At 40.0% G+C, this 21691-nt stretch overlaps 3 protein-coding genes across 3 annotated transcripts; 2 read left to right on the top strand and 1 right to left on the bottom strand.

Annotated features, from left to right (window-relative positions):
• Nucleotides 1-9937: 9937 nt before the first annotated feature.
• On the top strand, nt 9938-10809 carry GCG54_00009359 (V-type proton ATPase 16 kDa proteolipid subunit 2; the record flags this gene model as incomplete). Its single annotated transcript, XM_045409307.1, has 6 exons — nt 9938-9988; nt 10093-10123; nt 10213-10262; nt 10347-10462; nt 10534-10707; nt 10767-10809. 6 exons carry the CDS (start codon nt 9938-9940, stop codon nt 10807-10809), a joined length of 465 nt encoding a protein of 154 aa, XP_045256552.1.
• Nucleotides 10810-13564: 2755 nt separating this feature from the next.
• GCG54_00009358 (Major facilitator superfamily domain-containing protein 10) lies at nt 13565-15007 on the bottom strand (the record flags this gene model as incomplete). Its single annotated transcript, XM_045409306.1, has 2 exons — nt 13565-14845; nt 14906-15007. 2 exons carry the CDS (start codon nt 15005-15007, stop codon nt 13565-13567), a joined length of 1383 nt encoding a protein of 460 aa, XP_045256551.1.
• A 3864-nt stretch (nt 15008-18871) lies between these two features.
• On the top strand, nt 18872-19597 carry GCG54_00009357 (uncharacterized protein; the record flags this gene model as incomplete). The annotated part of the gene is made up of 2 exons (XM_045409305.1): nt 18872-19148; nt 19212-19597. 2 exons carry the CDS (start codon nt 18872-18874, stop codon nt 19595-19597), a joined length of 663 nt encoding a protein of 220 aa, XP_045256550.1.
• Between the last annotated feature and the right edge of the window lie 2094 nt (nt 19598-21691).

The raw sequence follows: 21691 nt of genomic DNA, 5'->3' as shown, positions 1-21691 counted from the left end.
TTTTAATTACTTTCTAAGCCTTTATTATTAGATAACTTCTTATATAGGAGACTTTTATAGTTAGTAATTTCACTATTAAAAAGAGTAAATTAAAGTAATTAAAATAATTAAATATCTAATTATAAAAGTTATCTATAATAGGAGATATCTAAAAAAGAGGTTTATAAGTAGGATAGAATAAAATAATTTTTCTATTTAAAAACTTCTCTAGATATATTTATCTAAAAGGGATACTCTCTAGCTTTAATATAAATATAAGTTAATACCTTAAGAAGTTAAGTAATTATATATAATTACTTAACTTTAGTTTAAGCTATTTAGAGTAATAATAATAAGGATAATAAGAATAATAAAGATAATAAGGATAATAAGGATAATAAGGATAATAAGGATAATAAGGATAATAAAGATAGTAAAGATAATAAGGGCAATAAGGATAATAAGGATAATAAGAATAATAATAACTATAAGTAATTATATATAATTACTTAATTTATTCTATACTAACTAGAAAGTACTATATAATTAGGTTATATAAAGAAAGCTATAACTATACTATAAATTTAATTAAGAGGCTAATATAGCTTCTACTAAGTCCTTATTATACTTCTTAAAAAAGCTTATAATCTTATTTATAAATTCCTATAATATAATAATATTTACTAACTTAAGTAGAATTATCTAAAACTTAGTCTAATTCTTAAGTATTATACTAAAGAGAGCTATTAGTATTAATAATTAAGACTAAATATATATATCTTTAGTAAAAATCTTTAATTAAATCTATTTAATAAGTCTTAAATTCTACTTAAAAAATCTTATAGAAATTATTATAGTTATAAGGAAATCTCACCTACTTATTTATCCCTAATAATAGTTACTTAAGTATAGAGGTTAAAAATTAGCTATACTATAATAATAAACATAATAAAGCTAAAAAAGCGCTTACTTTTTAAGCTAGCTACCTTATACTAGAAAACTACACTAAAACTAGTTATTAATAATAATAATAATAAAAATAATAATAATAAGATTAGCCTCTTTAACTATAGTATTAATATCTTTATCTTTAAATAGGAATAATAATATAAATATAAATAAATTAAATAGGAAAAAAGTTTATAAGCTTTTTCTCTTATAAAAAGAAGCTCCTTAATAAGATAAATAAGTAAAAAAATGCTTACTTTTTAAGCTAACTACTTTATACTAAAAAGCTATACTAAAAAGCTATACTAACTATATTAGCTACTTAGAAGTTATTATATATTAATATACTATTAACTTTATTAAAATTTTATTTTATTAATTTAATATCTTTACTCTTAGTATTATAAAGTATTTTATACTAAAAAGATTACTTAGAGGTTTTATAAAAAAGTATTATTTACTCCTTAAAAGAAGAGAAAGCTATTAAACTAGAGGAAGAGTATTTATTAAAAGGGGAAATAAAGTTCTATATAAAGTAATAGTAATAATAATAATAAGTTTATATATTAAGTATAAATAGCTTAAACTTACTATAAAATACTAATTAGCTTTATAAATTAGTTATTATATTACTATTTAGTACTAATAAGCTTTACTATCTAAGGTAATTTTATAATAACTTATTAGAGATTATAATATTAAGTAGTAATAGAGCTACTTATATTATCCTCTATTATATTATAACTTAAATAGAAGAAGTATAAAGTAGCCTATTTATTTAAACCCTCTAAGTTTAAATATAATACTAATATAGTTTCTAATACTTAGAGGAATACTCCTTATAAAAAGGCTACTTATAGCCCTTCTTCTAAAGTACTAATATTATTAGCTATAGCTTATTAATACTACTCTACTACTTAGTCTATTTATTCTTATAAAGAGTATATTACTAAAGCTAATACTAATAAAGATAGTATTAAATACTATAGAGATAGAGAAAAGACTTTAAGTCTATTAGTTTTATTTTTAATAGTATATTTATAAGAAGAGAAAGGAAATAATAGTAAATAAGTAGAAAATAAGCCTTTATATAGATAACTAGAAACTATTATAATATTTCTAATATTCCTATAAATAGAGTATATATAATATTATTTAAAAGAGGAAAGAAAGGTATATCTTTTATATATATCTACTACTTAATTATAACTTTAAGTATAATTAAGTATCTAAAATAATTAAAAGCTATTAAATTATAAGTAGAATTAGTAAATAGCTTTAATTAAATACTAAAACTAAATAAATACCTTATTAATACTATTTATAGAATATTAAAAACTACTTTATATAATAAATATAAGATATTTAGGTAGAATAGTTTATTATAACCTACCTCTTTATATATTATATTAATATATCTTATATAATAAAAAATGTTATCCTAAAAGTACTTTTTATTTTATTCTTCTTAAAAAAGACTATAATATCTAATAATACTTTTATTTTCTTTATTATCCTTATACTTTCTTTAGTATATATATAATCTTATTATATTTATATCTAATATTATTTTACTTTCCCTTTAATATTTACCTTCTCCCTACTTAACTTTATATTTACTATAGTAGACTATTTTATTTTATATTTATTATAATAGACTAACTTTATTTATTTCTTCTAAAACCTAAAAAAAACTTATTAATCCTTTTTTAGAATATATCTTATATTATATTAATAATAGTAGTTTTAATAGAAAAGATAGCTAATTAGTATAACTATAATAATATCCTTAAATCTCTAAAGTAAGCGCCTTCTTACTTTATTAGTTTTAGTATTAGAAAACTTATAATTAAATAGGTATATAAGAAGTACTTCTTCTAAGAGTAGGATAATAATAAAACTACTAAGTCTACTCCTTTTTATTAATAAAAGATTATTACTACTTAGAAGTTTATAAAAGTATCTTCTTCTTAAGTTTTAGCTTAAACTAAAGTTCTTAAGAGTATATCCTTTTCTATTTATTTATTATATATTATATATTAATAAAAGAATTATAGCTATTTAGAAGTATATCTATATAAAGGGTCTTATTAAAGACTTCTAAAAGCTTATTAAAAATATTATAAGTAATCTTATTAATACCTCTATTTAGTATAATACTAAGATTAATATTAAGATAAGTAGTAAGTTTAAAAAAAGTAAAGGCTATTATAATACTATTATAATAATAATTTAGATTAATAATAATAAAGCTGAGAATATTTATATTAAATGTAGTAAAGGTAAGAATATATAAATTAAATATATTTTACTTCTTAATAGTAAGGATAATATTACTTTTAGTATATATACTAACTACTATTATAATAGCTAAAGTAATAATTACTCTTTCTATATATTTAACTACTAATAGTTTAATACTTTAAATACTAACTTTAGTAGGTAAAAGTAAGTAAGCTACTCTTATTACCTCTAAGAAGTATAGCTAATAGGTCTCCCTTAATATTAATAGTATTAATACTACTTTAGATATAAGCTAGCTTAATATTAATATTATAAGCCTAATCTACTACTACTGCCTTAATGCTTTAGCTTAAACTATAAGCTCTCTCTAGGGTAGTAACTATTAAACCCTCTATAATTATTATACTACTATATCTAATATTAAGCTTTAAGAAGTTAAGTACTTACTAGAGGTTATAAAGTAAACTACTATTAAAACTTATTAGGATAGAGAGAATATTAATAATAGTAATAATAGTAATAATAATAAGTAAATATATTATTCTTATTACTATACCTCTAGCTTATTATATTAGTTATTATATTTATAGGTAGGATTTATATAAATAAAGAGGATAGCTAGATATTCCTAAATATAAGTAGAGATATTACTAAATTACTAAACTACTTAGTATAAATATACTTAGAATTATAAAAGTTTTAACTTATACTACTATAAAATATATTATAAAGCTCTTTATATACTACTAGTTTATAAGAGCTCTATAAGTATATTCTATTACTTATATAATCACTTTTAGGAGTATATTTAGCTTTTTAATAAATATCTTATTATTAATCTTACTATTAAAAAATATTAAGTCTATTAACCTTATAATTCTAAATAAATCCCCTCTAAGTAGCTTATATATATTAAATATTATAAATAGGCTACTTTAGTAGCTTTATAAGAAGTAGAAGTTTAAGGATAATACCTCCTCTTAATACTTTATAGTAAGAGAGTACCTATAATAATAATAAGTAGCTACCTCCTCTTAGCTTATTAAGCGCTAATAAGTATACTAATAATAATAATAAGTAGCTATTAAGTAGTTCTTAGAGAAACTAATATAAAGTACTTATTTTATACTAATAAAAGGGTTATATTACCCTATTAAGCTTTACTAAAATAAAGTAAGTACTAAAATAAATACTTATAATTATAGGTAATTATAAGTAATTTTAAGTAATTACTTAAAGGTTAAGCTATAGTTAAGTTAAAAAAAAAAAGGCTATCTATTAAACTTTAGAGGTAAACTTATACTTTATTACTATATAAACTATAATACTAAGAGAGGTTTATAGTACTCTAAAATAGTAGAATACCTAACTAAATAAAATAGTAGATATAAAGAAGACTAGCTTAATATCTTAATTAATCTCTCTTATATATTAACGCTATAATAAATTAGCTTAAGATATTATTTTAAACTATACTAAGAAGTATAAGAGGTTTATAATAAGTATATAATAATATTTAGAAAAAGGCGCTCTAACTATATACCTAACTATATATATATCTTTATTTATCTTAGCTTAAATTAGAAGTTATTCTACTCTTTAATAATACTAAATCCTCTCCTTTTAAATATATTATCCCCCTTACTATTATTATATTAATATTACTAATATAGTACTCTATATATATAAAATATAATATCTAAAATACTTTAAATATTACCTTTACTATAATATTAAGGATAAGTTTATTACTTATAGTTTTAATAACTACTTATAATATAGCTAGGTATTATTACTAACTCCTATTAAAATTATTAACTTAGCTACTAATAATAAGAAACTACTTAAGCTTTATATCTAGTAGCCCTCTAAAGTTTATATTTAGTAGTCCTCTAAAACTTAAGATAGGCTTTCTACCCTATATAATATACTAATATAATCTATTAATATTCTAAATAGGTTTACTTAACTAGGTTTTAGATATAATAGCTCTTTTTAATATAGTTAATTTATATTAGTTACTACTTTAGTTTAAACTATTATATAATCTATTTACTATAATTAAATATTAAACCTTAAGAACTATTACTAAAAGTAATAGATTAATAAATCTATAGAAAGGTTCTTATAAATCCTTATTTAAAAGAAAGGAGGGGCTATAGTAATTAGAGAAGATCTTAGCTTTATATATACTATCCTTAATATCTAAGTTAGACTTAAGGAATTATTACCTAATATATAAATACCTATCTTTTTAAACTACTATTTAATTTATAAGTTTTCTTCTTATTTATAATACTATAAACTAAGTTAAGAGATAAATAAATAATATAGTAATACCTCTATTTAACTATATTACTTAAGTATTTCTAACTCTATAAGATTAAGTTTTTTAATTTATTAAGTTATCTATTAAAAAACCTACTATTTAGCTATTTAATAAATAATAGAAATTTCAGTTTACTATTAATATTTATATAAAGAAAGAACTATCTATTATTAATATATCTAAAGATTATAATATCTTTTTAAAGGTATTTAGGGACTATTAATTAATATTAAAGAAGGGGGAAAAGAATAATAAACTTCTTTAGTTTTACTTTTACTTCTATTACTTAGATATTAAAAAAGTAGAGGATAATTATATAGTTTCTATTATACCTTTATTTAAATATATAGTTTCTATAATACCTTTATTTAGGTATATAGCTTCTACCCCCTATTAAGAGAAGTAAAAGTTAACTAAGTTACTAATTAAATAAGAAAAAGAATCTATATTTAATATTAAAAACTTTAATTCTTCTAATACTAAATATTAAAGCTCTAAATAGCTTAAGAAGTAATAATACTATAACTTATAATTAATCCCTAAAGTAAGCTTAAATACCTAATAAATAAGATCTCTCTATAATATCTAAAAAGTTATATCTCTATTATCTCTTCTTAATCTTCTTAAGATTATTACTAATCCCTTAAGTAATAGTAATCCCTTAAGTAATAGTAATTCCTTAAGTATTTTAAACTCCTTAACTATCTTAGATTACTTTACTACTTTAAATAACTCTATTACTTTAAATAACTTTATTATTTTAAATAACTTTATTACTTTAAATAGCCCCCTCCCTTATTCTAATAATTAGAATAAAAAGTACCTTAATAAATACCTTTACTTATTTAAATCTAAGCTTTATAGTTTCTATATAAACCTAAAGTAAAAGTAAAGTATTAATTAGTTATCTATCTATAATAATATATTTTCTATTATATTTATAGTATCTATTTTATCTAATTTTAGCTTATTATTATAAAAGTTCTATAATAATATAAAGTTAAAATAGTTTTAATATAATATATTAAGAGGGTTTTAATTTAAAAGTTTAAGCTATTTATATTTATTAGAATATCTCTTACTAAATAGTTTATTATAATAATAACTTATATATCTTCTTATCCTACTTATTAGTTTCTCTATAAAGCTAAACTTTAGTTATAATCTTATTACTATATATACTTTAACTTAATCCTAAAGTTTTAAATATATCTCTATATAAAGTTATTTTTAGTTATTTATATCCTTAAATAAATTTAAATTAAAACCTATCTTATCTAATTACTATTAATACTAATCCTTAATATTATCTAAAAGGAAAGAATTAATATTAATATCCTCTAGTAATCTACTTATTTTAGTAAGTAGTTTATTAGTTTTAAAATCTACTTCTATTTTAACCCCCTATTTATTATTTTCTTAAGTTAAATTATATAGATTTATTAGTTAATTTAACTTAATATAGTCTTAATTTCCTTAATTATATATATATTTAGTATTCTAAAAGTCTATAAAGTTAGTAACTTCCTCCTATATTATATTACTATAAATANAGTATATATAGTAATTAAATAGATAATATTATCTAAAATAAAATCTTTAATATTAATTATTTCTAATAAAAAATACTAATTTAGTATAAAATAATAATACTTTATAAGAGGGTTAAAATACTTATAATCTATTAGTTACTAAAGCTTATATATAAGAACTTCTATTATAACTTAATCCTAATATTACTTATATTTAGTATTTAGATATAATAAGATAATATTTAATTACCTTATTAGTAAACTTAAGCTCTACTTTCTCTATTAGTATATTTAATTCTTATTTAATTAACCTCTATAAGGAGTACTTAGATACCTATAAAGAGAGAGGTTTTACTCTTATAGTTTACCTTAGTAAGAAAAGGTTAAATCCTAGAAGCTTAGACTATATATAGATATTATTTTATAGTACTTAATACTATTATTATAGAGCATTTAATATAGATCTNATCTATATAATATATCTTAAATATATATTAATATAGATATAAATCTAAAAACTAAATCTCTTTAGTTTTTTATATCTATTTATAAACTATAAAAAGTTAGGTCTAAAAACTTTAAAGTTAGTATAATATTACTAATTACCTCTTTATTATTAAGCTACTTTATTTAGAAATATCTATATATAATAGTTATAAATTTAGTTTTTTCTAATAATAATACTAACTATAAAGTAGATATATTAATAGAGATAGCTCTATTTAAAGTTTAGAATAGCTAATATCCTCTATAAATCCTTCTCTATAAACTTAATTACTACTATTTTAACTTTAGCTCTCTCTTCTTTATTAAAATATTATTATTTTATACTATATTTTTATTATATTTTCTTTAATTATTCTTATAATAAAGTACTATATCCTTAGTAAATAAGCTCTTATAAGATCTAATTATCCTTTATATTCTACTAATAAAAGAGATATTTAATTATAAGAAGTATATTCTCTTTTTATTCTAAATTATATTAATTATAGTACTATAATCCTTAATTAGTAAACTAATATTTAAATATCTTTTTATTTATATTTATACCCTCTTCTAAAAGTATAGTTACTATATTATCTATAAAGATATTATTAAAAAAAAAGCTTTTAATAAATAGATAATAAAGTTCTAAGTTAATAAGTATACCTTAACTTATAATAAACTTAGTAAATATAGTATAGAGAGAGTAAAAAGATATTAAACCTAACTCTATAATTATTTATAATTATAGGGGGATTCTAAATAGGTAGAGAGAAAAAATTAATATAGTTATTAATATAGTAGTGAGGGTATAGGGTTAAATCGGCCTAACTTTCATCCGCGAAAACCCTAAAATCTGAGGTTAGCAGATTTACCTTAGTGGTGCACTATAGCACGCTTACTCATTATCTGCCCGTCTCCCTGGCTTGGTGCTAAGCATCTGACCTCCCCTGTCTAAGTAGGGTAAGATGAGGTACATTGGCCTATCTAACTCTGATCTCGGAGCATTCATGTCTTAATCACCAACCAAAGAATAAGCGCAGGACGGTCAACAGGCCAGCCATCAGTCAGTGCTCTGGCGAGTTGCTGCAATACTTGGACATGTCAGAAAAAACCGACGGTGGATCTCAAAAGGTGCAAGTCTGGAGATCCACCACGGCGCTAGACCTTCACAGACGGGGCCTCGAGGTTGGTCCTTGACCTTTTTTTCTTCCATTGTCCTGCAGCTCAATACTCCACAGTCCCACGTCCCCTACCGCCATTGCATATGTATGCCGTAAAGTGTATCCGTAGGACTTTGACATTGGCCCAGCAGCGAATGGAGACTCCATGGTCTTGAGGGCGTCGAATGGCCCAGTCTGGCTCATCTTTGGTTCGCGGGGTGTATCTTAGCTTTAGCGAGCGCCCTGTATCCGTATCTCGACGTGTGGTGTGGACAGGGCGAGCACATGGCAATATGCGTATCTAAGAATATCAAAGACCGCTTCAGACCAGTCGCCTCTACCGCATACGTAGTATGCCAGGAGACAGGGACTAGCTGAGACTGTCCTACGTGAGGTGGGCGGGTGACTGCCGGAAGAAATGGAGCTGCTCATGCACGACTGCACCAAATGATTCGAGACTGTGACTTTGCGAATAGGTACTTGGACGTTGCCGCGCCTTGCCTTGCTGCCTTGCTGCTGCGAAAACCGAACCTCGTCTTGAAATCGGAGCACCTCGAGTTGCATCGGAAAAGAAGCAAGCATCTGAACCTTTCACCGTTGCGGCCAACCAGGAATCCGCCTTCCCCATGCCCAGCGCACGCGTGCGACGAAAGATAGTTTGACTTTATCACGCAAGGCACGTCCCGCTCCCCTCCATTTGCCAGCCTCAAGCAAACTCAAACCGAGGACATGAGATACAGCCAAACCTGACACTTCCCATGCATCTGGGCGCGCAATCCAAGGGGTATTTCGTGGAGGAAAGTTGGCAGGAGCCGAGGGATTCCAGTCCTCGACCGACTGATACATCTGCGATAAGCCAACATGCCGATAAGCAAAGTCGCAGCACGGACCGTTTCTAGGCAGTTGCGCCTGCTGCGCCGCACGTGTGCATACGTCTCCCCTCCGGAACTTGATTCGACAGCCAGCCACCGACAGCCTGCTTGAGATGGCAAGTCGATAAATCTGATGTGGCTGAACTTTCGATAGTGGCTGGTGTCGGGCCGGCATTTTGCCGCGTCACGGGTTCTCAGCCGTCCACCGTGCAGTCCTGATTGGGCCTCGTCACCGTCACCAAGCTCCAAGGTCCTGGATCCAGGTAGCGCAGACACCCATCGATCGCGGGATCCTCGACACGCATACATCCCTCCCCCTCCGTCGGTCATCAACGCCAATCCCGCATATTGAGAGACCGCAAACACATTCAAAGTCTGCCCATCATGGCCGAAGACTCCGCTCTCGCCCCGAAGTTCGCGCCATTCATCGGAATGGTAAGCTCCAACGCCCCCTCGAAGCAATGCTGGCCTCGCGAAGACCTGGCTAGCTAGCAATGACATTGGAGAAACACCGATTTGCTGACATACCTCGCAACTAGGCCGGCATCGCGGCTGCCATGATCTTCGGATGTATGTTCGACCAAAAACCCCCCGAGCTGATTCCCCCTTCCCGGCGCGACGAACGAGGACAGCATGCTAAACAGAATGAATATCAACAGGCATCGGCGCCGCATACGGTACCGCAAAGTCAGGTATCGGTATCGCTGGTGTGGGAACGTTCCGACCGGACCTCATCATGAAGGCACGTCTCCCCGGAAGCTTGAGCAGAAGTTCCGTCTAACATGGCGCGCAGTGTCTGATCCCCGTTGTCATGTCCGGTATCATTGCCGTCTACTCCCTCGTCATCTCCGTCCTCATCGCCCAGGACCTGTCGCCCCCTGGAACTGGAAGCGAATACAGCTTGTTCAAGTACGTTAGCAGCGCGCATGGCCTGTCGCGGCCGCGTGGTTCGTTGTGGAATCCCCCATACTGACCTGAAGTAGTGGTTTCATGCATCTGGCCTGCGGTGTCTCTGTCGGCTTCACCGGTCTCGCAGCCGGCTACACGATTGGTATTGTCGGCGACAAGGGCGTCCGCTCGTACATGGAGCAGTCTCGCGTATTCGTCGGCATGGTTCTGATTCTCATTTTCGGCGAAGTTTTGGGTCTTTACGGGTATGTTTACTTACCCCTGATCAACTCTTATAAACACCCCCAAGCTAACGGCGACGCAGTCTTATTGTCGCCCTGATCCTGAACACCAAGTCCAAGGGCTAAACGCCTGCTCCGATTCCACGAAAACGAAATGGCGAAACACGAACGACATTTTAGCCACGCCCTTCGACATCGTAACACTACTGTACATTAAGCGAGGGGAGCGCCGGGACGTTTGGTTGAAGAAGGAGAGTAACATCAAAAGACGGGTCGCAGGTGGTCGTCTCCGGTCCAAAGCTGCATATGGCACGGCGTTTATCAGGAAACCCCTCATGTAGAATTTATGTATGGCGAGCTGCGTAGAGAGGCTCATGGAGGGGATGGCAGGTATGATAAGGCTCCGAATTCCAGTATCTTTGAATTGTTTTGAATCTTTGTCTTGGGGTGATCACAGATTGCGTTGTCTTTTTATTAATGGTGATTGTGCTGGTGGTGGTGGTGGTAGTGATGATGGTGATATAATGCTAAACTTCACAAGTATTGTCTCTAACATAGCCATGGTAGGTAGGTAGGCAATCATAACAACAATGTTATGCCAGGTATGGCCTTTGAACTTCAGGCCCCATACCTTACCTCTCACGTCCAATTGCAGTACGTATCAATACCAGCCGTCAAAAGGTAAACAAAAGAACAAAAAAGTCGAAAAAAAGGCACCGACGACGGGACTTGCACCCGCAACCTTTGGCTTAGGAGGCCAATAAGCTACTATTGCTCCACGCCGGCGTTGGACCACTAGACCATCTGGTCTCGTCTTTGTTGTTGGAAGCAATCCACGGCAGCGTGCGTCAAGACGGACGGTGGCTGCGTGGATGGTGGTGGTGGTGGAGGGTGAGGGAAGGAAGGAAGGTGCCTTGTCTTGGGTGCTCTTTCCGTTTCTATGAGGCAGGGGTGGGGTGCAAACGGGCATAACAAACAGCAGTCCTGGACATGATCCGGGAGCATGAACCCACGAATGCAAATACGGTGTAGGTGTAAACAGGCCGGTGAGGCGGACCAGGGTAAGTCGAAAGATAGGGAATACAACTTGCTGCCATGATGTCACCTTTGATATCTTGCCTTGGTAGTCCCTGCCGCTCAGCATACGTAGTATCAATATTCTTTCTTGAGAACCTGCCTGCCATATGCTGCTCTCATTGTGTAAAGTAGGTATTTAGTCAAAGACAAAACACAGTCATTTGCCATTCATCACAACAATCAGCCTTAGTTTTCTAAAGTTTTCCCGTACTCTTTCAGGACAAGACTGGGACTGCTTCCAACAACAGAAACTTTTAGCTTTGTACGATCACGGTCAGTTTGTTCGCACCCGGCAGGCTCCTCCGTCTCCTATCGTCTTTGGTGGTCGAGGTTTAGTAAGTATTCCACTTAGAGTGCGTTAGAATCTGCCAATATTTTCCAAAGTCTCGAGGACTTTATGTTGCTTCCTCTCATTCGTCTGCGGAGTGGTGGATGTGTGCCGGACAGCAACGACAGAGGGTCAAGAGAACGACGTTCTTCTATTTCCAAGAGCTGATGTGCTTTCGGACTTGAATTTTGTACAAACCAAGCGTGCTATATTGACTTGGCTCTCAGGAACACCATTTTTGGGGTTGTCAGCCAATGCTGTCAACACTTCTTGCTTATTTATACACACTTTCAGTGCCTTATGAGGATTCAACTGAGAAGACTGCACGCTTAAGGTACCCGGACGGATGCAGTCTGCCAACATATCCACGGCTTTAAACATTGTACGCATACGGACGCTTTGGTCTTCAACCTCGAACGACCAACACGAATGGATCGGTTTGTATTGGTAAAGTGATATTGACAGGATACCGATCGAACGCGCACGCCCTCACATGACTTACATGACTTACGTGCCGCCTAGTATGTGCTCTTGATGTACTTCCTGTCATCCCTCAGCAGTGATTCTTGTGAGGAATACCAGACCGACAGTGGCGTTGTGGCACTCCGCTTCCCTCGATCGCAGCTCGAATTGCGGTTACTCGAGAACGACGACACGGGGTCGCAGACACTAGACCAGCCCATCGATTCAGCCTGTCCACGTTAACACCATGATCATGGTTCAACATTTGGCTGTGAAGGTTCAAATTGAGCGTTGAAAGCCGTCTTTTTATCTTCTATCCTTGCTGGTAGTTCCTTGGAAGACCTTTTAAGTGGCCAGCTACATTTAGCCTCATGTGTCTGTTCAATGTCGAAGGACGACGGAGATGAATTCTGTCCCATGCCAAGATCCCCACGTTTAGAGAACGTCTCCTTGAGCTATGGAGAGCTTCAATCAAATCCAAAATGGCTGCATAGAAAGTTTAGATTGGCCTTGCCATCTCCGTCGCTATTCATCAGCCGTCACTCATACATGAAGAATACACCCCTAGTGGTCGAGTAAAGATGGTACAGGTTGGGCTTCGTGAGATCTGGACTCACAGAACATGATATTTGTTGTGGCCTCCTGCTCGCATGCTCAAATCCTTCCAGGTTCGTCAACGGAAGCCACAATTGTAATTTCACATCTATTCCTGATTTGTTTGTTAAATATGCCCGCCGCAGGTGGCGAGCACCCGCAGTAAGTGCATGAGTATCGATAAATCATGCCGAAGTCAACACGCAACGTATAGCTCCAATCGACGGGACAATATCACTAGTCCAAGAACAACAGAGGCCTCATGTACAGTTCCTTCGATTGTGTATCATACATGCCACCTAGACCACCGACGCCTAAGCAATGCGTCCCAAAATACATGTACAGTGTGTAGAAAGTGTCAACCCAATAGACCCCTCATAGTAATCAATCCTCTTTCTTTCTTTTCCATTCCTTCCTTCCTTACGCCGTCTTCTTTTCGGCGGCAACCTTCTTCTTCACTGAGCCAGGCGGCGTCTTGAGCCCGGCAAACACCACCGCTGTCACGACAGCCATACCCACGGCGCCCATGCTGTAGGCGACCTCACGGCCAGCCCACCAGTACACACTGGTGAACAGAATCGGTCCAAGACCACGGCCGAGCTGGCCCCAGCTGCGAAGAATACCCAGCTTGCCTCCGCGCTCGCCCTCGGCAGCCTCGAAACTGCTCAGGGTATTGAGACCAGTGACGACCGTCGATGACGTCACCGCCAGACAAGTGGCCGCCGCGTAAAGACCGCCCGTTGTCGAAATGCGGCCGAGGAGGATGAAGGAGACGAGGCAAGCGACGGTGCCCATACGAACGGAGAGCAGGGGCGGCAGGCGGCGGGTGACACCACCCTGAAGGATCGAGGCGACGAGGCCGACGTAGCCGAGGAGGCGGCCGTTCTTGGAGGATCCGAATGCGAAGAGCTCGTAAGTCATGAAGGAGAGCGAGGACTCCATGCCGGAGAAGAAGAGCAGGAAGACGAAGTGGACGGCGTTGAGGAGGAAGTGGGAGTTGGTTCGCTGGATGGGCGTGGCAGGGGTCTTGGTCTTCTCGTCCTTCTTGGCGCCCTTGCCGGTCAACGATGGCAGGGTCTCGGGCAGGCAAAAGTAGAGGTACAGCGTCTCGGTGAGGATGAGGAACAAGCTGAATCCTGCGGCGGTCGCAAAGGGGTTCTCCTTGACGGTGCTGATGCTGCTCAGCCATGCGCCCAGACCCGGTCCGAAGGTGAAGGCGATGGAGAAGCATGCGCCGATGAGCGCCATGGTCGATCCGCGGCTCTGCTCGTCGGAGATGTCCGTAGCCATGGCAGTCGCAAGCTGGACGTTACCCTCAGACAGTCCGCCAACAACGCGCGACGCGACAAAGGTGCGGAAATCGACGGCGACGACCCAGAGGAGGACGGAGAGGATGTTGCCGCACATGGAGGCCAGCAGAGCGGTACGGCGGCCATGGCGATCGGAGAGGTGGCCAATGAGCGGGGAGGCAATGGCCTGCAGGAGACTGAAGAGGGAGCCGAGGGCACCGCCGAGGAGGACGATATCGTAGCGCGAGTCGATGGGGCGGGCGAAGGCGGCCTTGTAGCGGTTGAGGCCGGAAAGGACGCTCTGGAGAAGGGTCGCGGGCTCGGTGGCGTTTGCGGTCGCGGGGCCGGCTTCGCGGTCACGGTAGAACTCGAGGAGCTTGGGGAAGAGCGGGAGGATGAAGGTGAAGGAGATCTGGCGCGGGGTCGTGGTCAGTTTTCAGCAACGACAAAGAGGGCAGGAGGCTTCGCTTACAAGATCGAGCAGCAGAGAGACGGCAATGACTCTCAGAACGCGTTTGCGCGTCTTGGGTTCGAATGCCCCGGAGGAGGTAGCTGCTGCTACTGCTGCTGCCATTGTTGCGGGCCTGCCCTGGCTGTCGAATTTCGTGTGACGTAAGGTATGGTGGATCGTGAAAAGGAGAACTCTGTGTCGGTTTGGGAGGAAGGCAGCTGGAAACACGTGTAAGAAACGAGGGGAAGAAAGGAGAGCAATGGAGGTTGAATTAACACACAAAGAGAAGGGCTATTGTAACATCAAGAAGAGAGGGAGAGGGAGCTTGGGATGAGGAAAACCGAAAACGAGGAAAAGACATGGAAAAGTTGAAGAATAAAAAAAAAAGAAGAGGACAACAGCCTTTCATCAGTTGTGTGACAGGTGACACCTGCAAGCTGGGAATTGGGGGGGTGAACGTGGAACACTGAGGTCGGAGCTTGGGCGTCGAACTGCAGAAACATGCTCTCAGGGCCGCTGCAGTCCCCTTGTCCACGCCCCTCCATTGGAGCCCATTGGAGCCTCTGGCAGTGGTCGGCCCAGTCCGATGTTTCAGGGTCAGGGGCACTTGGGGATCCACAGTGAAGCCACTGAAGGCTCGCAAAGTGACGCTAACATCGGACGGGCCCCAGACCGAATCCCAGCGCGGCATCATTCGCCAGTGAGGTCGCCTGTCGCAGCCTACCTTACTGCGTAAGACGCCCAAAGACGCGGGACCGGGCTTTCGGGCGCTGCGCCGAGGCCGGGCGGAGACCTTGCTACTGGACCTCCAGTGACACCCCACTGTAGCGTCAGCTTTTTCGGCGATTTTCCATTGGGTGCTTCCATCCCGTGTCTTGCTTGCTTCTTCGGATGCAAAATGCAGCAAGAAAGGAGTGATTCTGTTTATAGTTTGTCTGTCTGATGCAGTAATACGATATCCCACCATGCATCATCATCTAACCTGCGCCGCGTTCCTCGTGTCGTCTCTGTCGTCTCTGTCGTCTCACCTCACCACATCAGACGCCCATAAGCAGAGAAAAGGTCAGGTCGTGCTCTCAGGTCCATTCTGTCATCACCCCGGCCCGGAGCTGGCGACAGAATGTCCGTATCCGGCCAAGACACGCCTTTGTCCCCCATGACCCCGACCGGCGCCAACCCCAGACTATCGCAACTCTAAAGCCCTTTTTTAATAAAGACCGCCCGGGTCGTTGTGCTCCGCCACGAATGAGAAGCAACCTATTTCATGCAAATCTCCCTTCCAGCGGCAATTGCGAGTCTTCTAAGAGGCGGGGCATGCCAGTCGAGCCACGCGGGTTGCCTGCCAAACGACGAACAAGGCGCCATGTCAAGAACAACGAAACGATGGACGGCTGTTTCTAATATCTGACTGCCTTGTTCAATCCTTGACGCAACGTCGCCACGCCATGGATAGCTGTTCTAGCTGCCGTCCATCACTTTGCGCCCTTGTCCAGAGGCTTTGCAAGCTTCATGTGGCTCATGTCCAGCGCGTGCCAGTGCGCGAGCACATTCAATCGAAGCAGATGTTCGGGGATCTCAGAAGCTTCGACCTCTTCGACTTGACGGCTGGTGCGCGGAATTCGCGCCGACGAATGCTAGAATCCACCTACATATCGTGTGCACCGAGACTAGTGACTCTCCGGGTATGGGTGCCGCGTGTCACTGGTTTGACCGTCATTGCTCGGACGCGCGCTGACCTGCAACCTCTGCCATTCTCAGGATTTAATGAGCAAGTTTCCGGTTCGGCATGAGCAATTCCGATAATCAGAAATGCTTGTGGAGGGTGCTGAATGAGGAGGCACCCGCATGCAATATGATAGCTTTGGTACGTCGACCAGTTGACGATTACGGACGCTGGACGACGATAGAGGGGTTCCAACAGAGTCCTTAAGTCGATTACTCGGTCAGGGAGCTCATAGGCTCGGAATGGAACAAATAAGGGCAGTCCTAGAAAGGCGTGGCAGGTTGGCGTGAAGGTTCGAAGTGCTCCTTGATCCAACAATCCGGTATTCGAACAACACAGCGAGGACAATGGCATTACTTACCGAGTGCAGAAAGAGGTCCGCAAATTGTTCGACAATTGGGACCAAAGGAACAAGTGTACGATCTGATTAGTGATGACGGGCAGAATGAAATCCGAAGCGAAGCCGCGTTTCTCGCTCATCAAAGGACAACGAAGCGCCAAAATCATTACCGATACATGGGCCGTGATATCAGTATGGGCATGATGGCTGCAGATTTTGTCAATCTTGAATCGATAAGAGGTCTGTATCCAACGTCCAATTCGATGACTGATTTGGACTGGAACAGCCGTAATTGATCCAGTGATGGTCCCAAGTCTTGGGAAATCAGCCTTGTAGTGAAGCTCATGGTTACTAACTGCCTGCGAAAGGGACATCTCCAGTCTGCACGCCAACGTCAGCCCAGCCCACAAGCAGTAGAAGAGTGAGGCTCAACGGCGCGCGTACCAACAAAATACCACATCTGCCCTCTCAAGGCACGCCCGGCGTCAGTACGTCGTTCTCGGTGAAGTCAAAATTAACTCACATCCCCAAAACCCAATTCCAAGTTTTGCCGTCTCGATGTGGGGATTGGACCCTGAGCGCATGAGATGACGGGCGTGGCGACGAACACTCACCTCCCAACGGACGACACCGACGTAATGCAGGGGTACCGGCTGCCTCATCGTGCAGCCGTTGATGTGTCTCAACCCAACCTGGGCGGCCAAGATGGACAAGTGAGTAAAAGAAGAAAGGACAAAATGCATGGAAGGAACACTGCGGAAGTTTCTTGCAGAAATACATATATGACGGCATTGAGCAGCTGTGCCGCAGAGATGATCGCGATCATCCCCTCCTTGTGCGCCCTGGAGGCGGGCTTGACCTCGAATCAGGACAACTGGATCGCCAGTCCCGAAAGCCCTCCTTCTGGACAGAGATCGGCGGGTTGAAGCAAGGTCCCTTTTCCAAGAAGCAATTCATCTTGACATTTGAAAGGAAAAATGTCAGAATGTCGCTGCCTGGAAGTGGAATTAGTCCTGGTCGTTCATGGGCCCCCGTCCCGGAGCGCAGCACTCACAGCGGGGCCGAAGATGTGGTTCATGAACCGTTTGAGGAATCAAGCTTCGAGGCAGACTAAATGTCCCCTTGGAGATAAGATCGAGGTGGGTTTTCCAACGTGTTTACAGCCCCCTGGATCCCTCTGGCTCCCTCTGGTAAGGCTGATTGACCAATTGGCCTGACTGTTGGCCACCCTGGCCGCTGGAGTGCCGAAGAGAAAACACCGCCCTCAAAACCCCCGACAGGCAGCGAGGTACTTTGGTCTGGTTCTTCGACTTTCCCAGAACCGCATGTCTTGGCACCACCAACTACCCCCGTCCGCTGCATTATCACGGAAACGGGCGAATGAGGTGGCTTGCCAAGACTACACCAAATCCCTCCAGCTCAGCCCACGAGCCAAACCAACCCACTCACATCCACCAGGAAGCTCCAATTTCTCAACCAACCTGATGAAGCTTGTCAGTCTAGCGCCTCTCGTGCCAGGCCTCAACTGGTGCGATGGACCTTTTTCTGAAGTCGACGAAGGGGAAACACTGCGGTCAAGGTGGATGCATTGGATCGTGAGAAGGACCCTGGACCGGAGCTCCGCCAAGAGTAAGGTACAGGGCTGATCAATCGCCTGTCAGACTACCATTTGCCAATCCTCCTTGGGATGTATGGTAAGATGTCGTCGTTTGCGTGTTGTTCCAAGCTAGTGTGCTTGAGAGCCTATTAAAGACCTTGGCACCCTCCGCCCCGGGTCAGCAAGCAAGCAGGCTATCTACCGTCCCCTCACTCCCGTCATCTTGTGCAGGCTCTGTGTAACCATCAGCCTGATTTATCACGACCCAATTCCCCTCAACACACCACATTCTCCCGAGTGAGACTGCGTACGATAACAACAAGAGCAATGACATTCATACTCGATACTCGCATACCAAAAGGTGGTGGTAGCAGTGGAGGAAGAGGCAGCTCCGGCAAATCGTCCTCCAGCAAGTCAAAATCAAAATCCTCAAAGAGCAAATACAAGAGCAAAGGCGGCTACGCAGCCGGCGGCGGCGCAGGCGGTGGGAGCGGCGGCAACAATGGCTTCGCGCAGCTCCCCGTCTGGGCGCGCGTGCTCATCATCCTCGCCATCATCTGGTTCATCCTCTTCCTGATTGCATTCACCTACTACTTGATGAAAGGTGTGTCTATTTGCCCAACATCATCTGAGGTTTCTCACAGACATCCCGACTAACACAAAGCAGAACTCAAACGCAAAAAGGAAGGCAAAACATTCCGCCTGGGCCACGTCTTCGGCCACGCCCTCCTCGTTTCCACCGGCCTCTGGATCCCCGTCTTCCTCTACAAGAAGTTCATCGGCAACAAGAAGAACAAGAGCGGCACCTACGCCAAGATTGAAGACGGCCACGGCAAGGAAGGCAATAATCACGATTCCTGGTACGGCGGCGCCGCGGGGGTTGAGAACAAATACGACCCCGTGAGCGGCCCGCCTCCTTACCGCCCACAGAGCCCGAACCCAGCTCCGGCACCGGCACCGGGGCCGGCGCAGACCGGGGCCGCTGCGGATTACTACATGCCGCAGCCGCCTTCGCATACCGCTCCCACGCAGCATCCCCCTCAGTATGGCTAAGCCCAGGCCCTGACGAGGTAATGTGGCGCGGCCATTCATCCCGATGAACGATTAATGTTTTGCTTTACTTGCCTTCACCAGTGCGATACCCCCATTTGTCTAGAAAAGCGTTCTTGTGTATTTTTAAGGTTGTTATGTCACGTATGAGAGTATTGTGCATAGACGGAAATTGAAGTTTTGTATCATACTCATTGAATCTCATAACGCCGTTCCTTGCGGAGGCTGGAATCTAACGATCACTTTTGTTCTTGCGAACATTGTCTACTGCTTTTGGTCCAGTCTATCCCCACCCGATTTTAAGAAATTGCTTGCCTCCAGGGCTGGTTCGCACCATATTCGTGGAAATATTGTTCTCCCGCAACCCTCTGATGGTTTCTGCAGTCGAACTTGATGCTCGATGCGTCCCTGATGGGGCATTTGTTCGCGGGTAGCGGTTATCAGGAGTTGTCTTGAGCTGGTGCTATGGATTTCCAAGCTTTGCCAAGCAACTGTCAAAAGAGTCAGTATGAACATAGACTTGAAACAAAGAGACGCAACTTACCCGACTTTCCGTCTTTACCATTCCTCGAGTCTTGATGCAATCCAATCCGAAGCTCTCGATCTCTACCACCTCATGTTAGAATCCCCTGAACGCAAGCGTTGGTAGCAGTAGCCAGGAAACTTACCATGGCGCGACGCGGTATCGTCTATTCAGGATGTATCCTTCTGATGGGTTTCCCGCAGTGCTTGGCACCCTCATCTCATGGGCGGCGGTTTGGGACTCCCTTGCCAGTTCTGTCCCGAGACCGATCCCGAGGTCTTTTCTCCGCTCTTCCCGACCTTCGGATCATTCGCCGGCTTCTCCATCGCAGAAGCGGAGCCTGCTTTCGTACCCACGGCCTTCTTGCCGCCGCTGGCATTTCGGGGAGCTTGGAGTCGGTCGAGGTACAGCCCCGTCGTGTCGTAGCCGGTTCGTCCCATTTTTAAGGAGGTGCGCCGCTCCGCGCAACGTCGTATGCGTGACGGCCTGTGTCTTATTCGTCGACAAAGCGAATTTTTCTTAGATCTAGAACGTTGAAATGGAGGTTCCCGGTATGAACTCGTAGCCAACTTGGAAGTTGGTCGTCAGCGTTGAGGTGGTAAAGATGGGACCGTCGATCTGGAATTTCTGCGCGTATAAATCTTGTTGGTTTTGCCGGCTTCTCTTCTCAATGACATGATATGGGTCTGAGTGTTGTTGAGTCCTTTCTACCTCTTATGACGCGGATATAAGTGCGGTGGTGAGTATGTTTCCTTTCCAAGGCCAAAAAAAAAAAAAAAAANGGGTTTTTTTCCTTTCCAAGGCCAAAAAAAAAAAAAAAAAAGGGTGAAGAAGAGCCCTCTTTTTCTTCGCGTCGCAAATAATGGGACGTTTGTCTTTGCTTTATACCAGAGTCATCCATACTTGTTGTTCTTTTGTATGCGCTGGCGTTTCTTCACCCGAAAGAGCCTAAGATTGCGAAATTTGCTTTCCCTGGCATTTGTGTTTGTCTTTTTGTCTTTTCTTTTGACTCACCTTTGTTCCAGGGAGGGAATCTTGGTGTACCCTTTGCCTTACCATTGAATAATTGACACCCCTCTGGTTCACCCCTTCCCCCAAACATGGCTTCGTCAAAAGGGATGAGGGGTTCGGTTTTCCTGGATCCTGGGCTGCCAAACTTTTGCTTTTTCTCAGTCATCTCCTTCCCCCGGGAAAGGTGATATGATGTCTCTGTGCGACCATTCCCCAGGGTAAGACATTGGCTAACGAGCGAGCGAGCCGGCCGGTCATATTTTGTTTTGTTGGGGCGAAGGGAGAGGGGGCACAAGCAATCTTGTCTCTGCGCAGGGCCTGGGTTTTGCGGCTCCGCCCATTGTCTCCTTTGGAATTGCCGTTCCTTCCCAGACAATAGCATCTTTTCCTGAACGTGAGACCCAGGAAATCCAAATCTCCCCGAGATTGCGGAGACCGAGGCAGCTGTCAGGCCAGGTGGCTGGGACCTAGGCTCGGCGGCTGCATTACGTCGATGCCTTGGAAATCGCAGGGGATCACGACCGCCTCCCGCTCCAGACGCCCCCCTCGTTCCGCGATGCCGG

The sequence above is a fragment of the Colletotrichum gloeosporioides genome, assembly GCF_011800055.1.
Source record: "Colletotrichum gloeosporioides strain Lc1 chromosome Unknown consensus_117, whole genome shotgun sequence".
Lineage (NCBI taxonomy): Eukaryota > Fungi > Ascomycota > Sordariomycetes > Glomerellales > Glomerellaceae > Colletotrichum > Colletotrichum gloeosporioides.
This window is presented reverse-complemented; position numbering and strand designations above follow the sequence as displayed.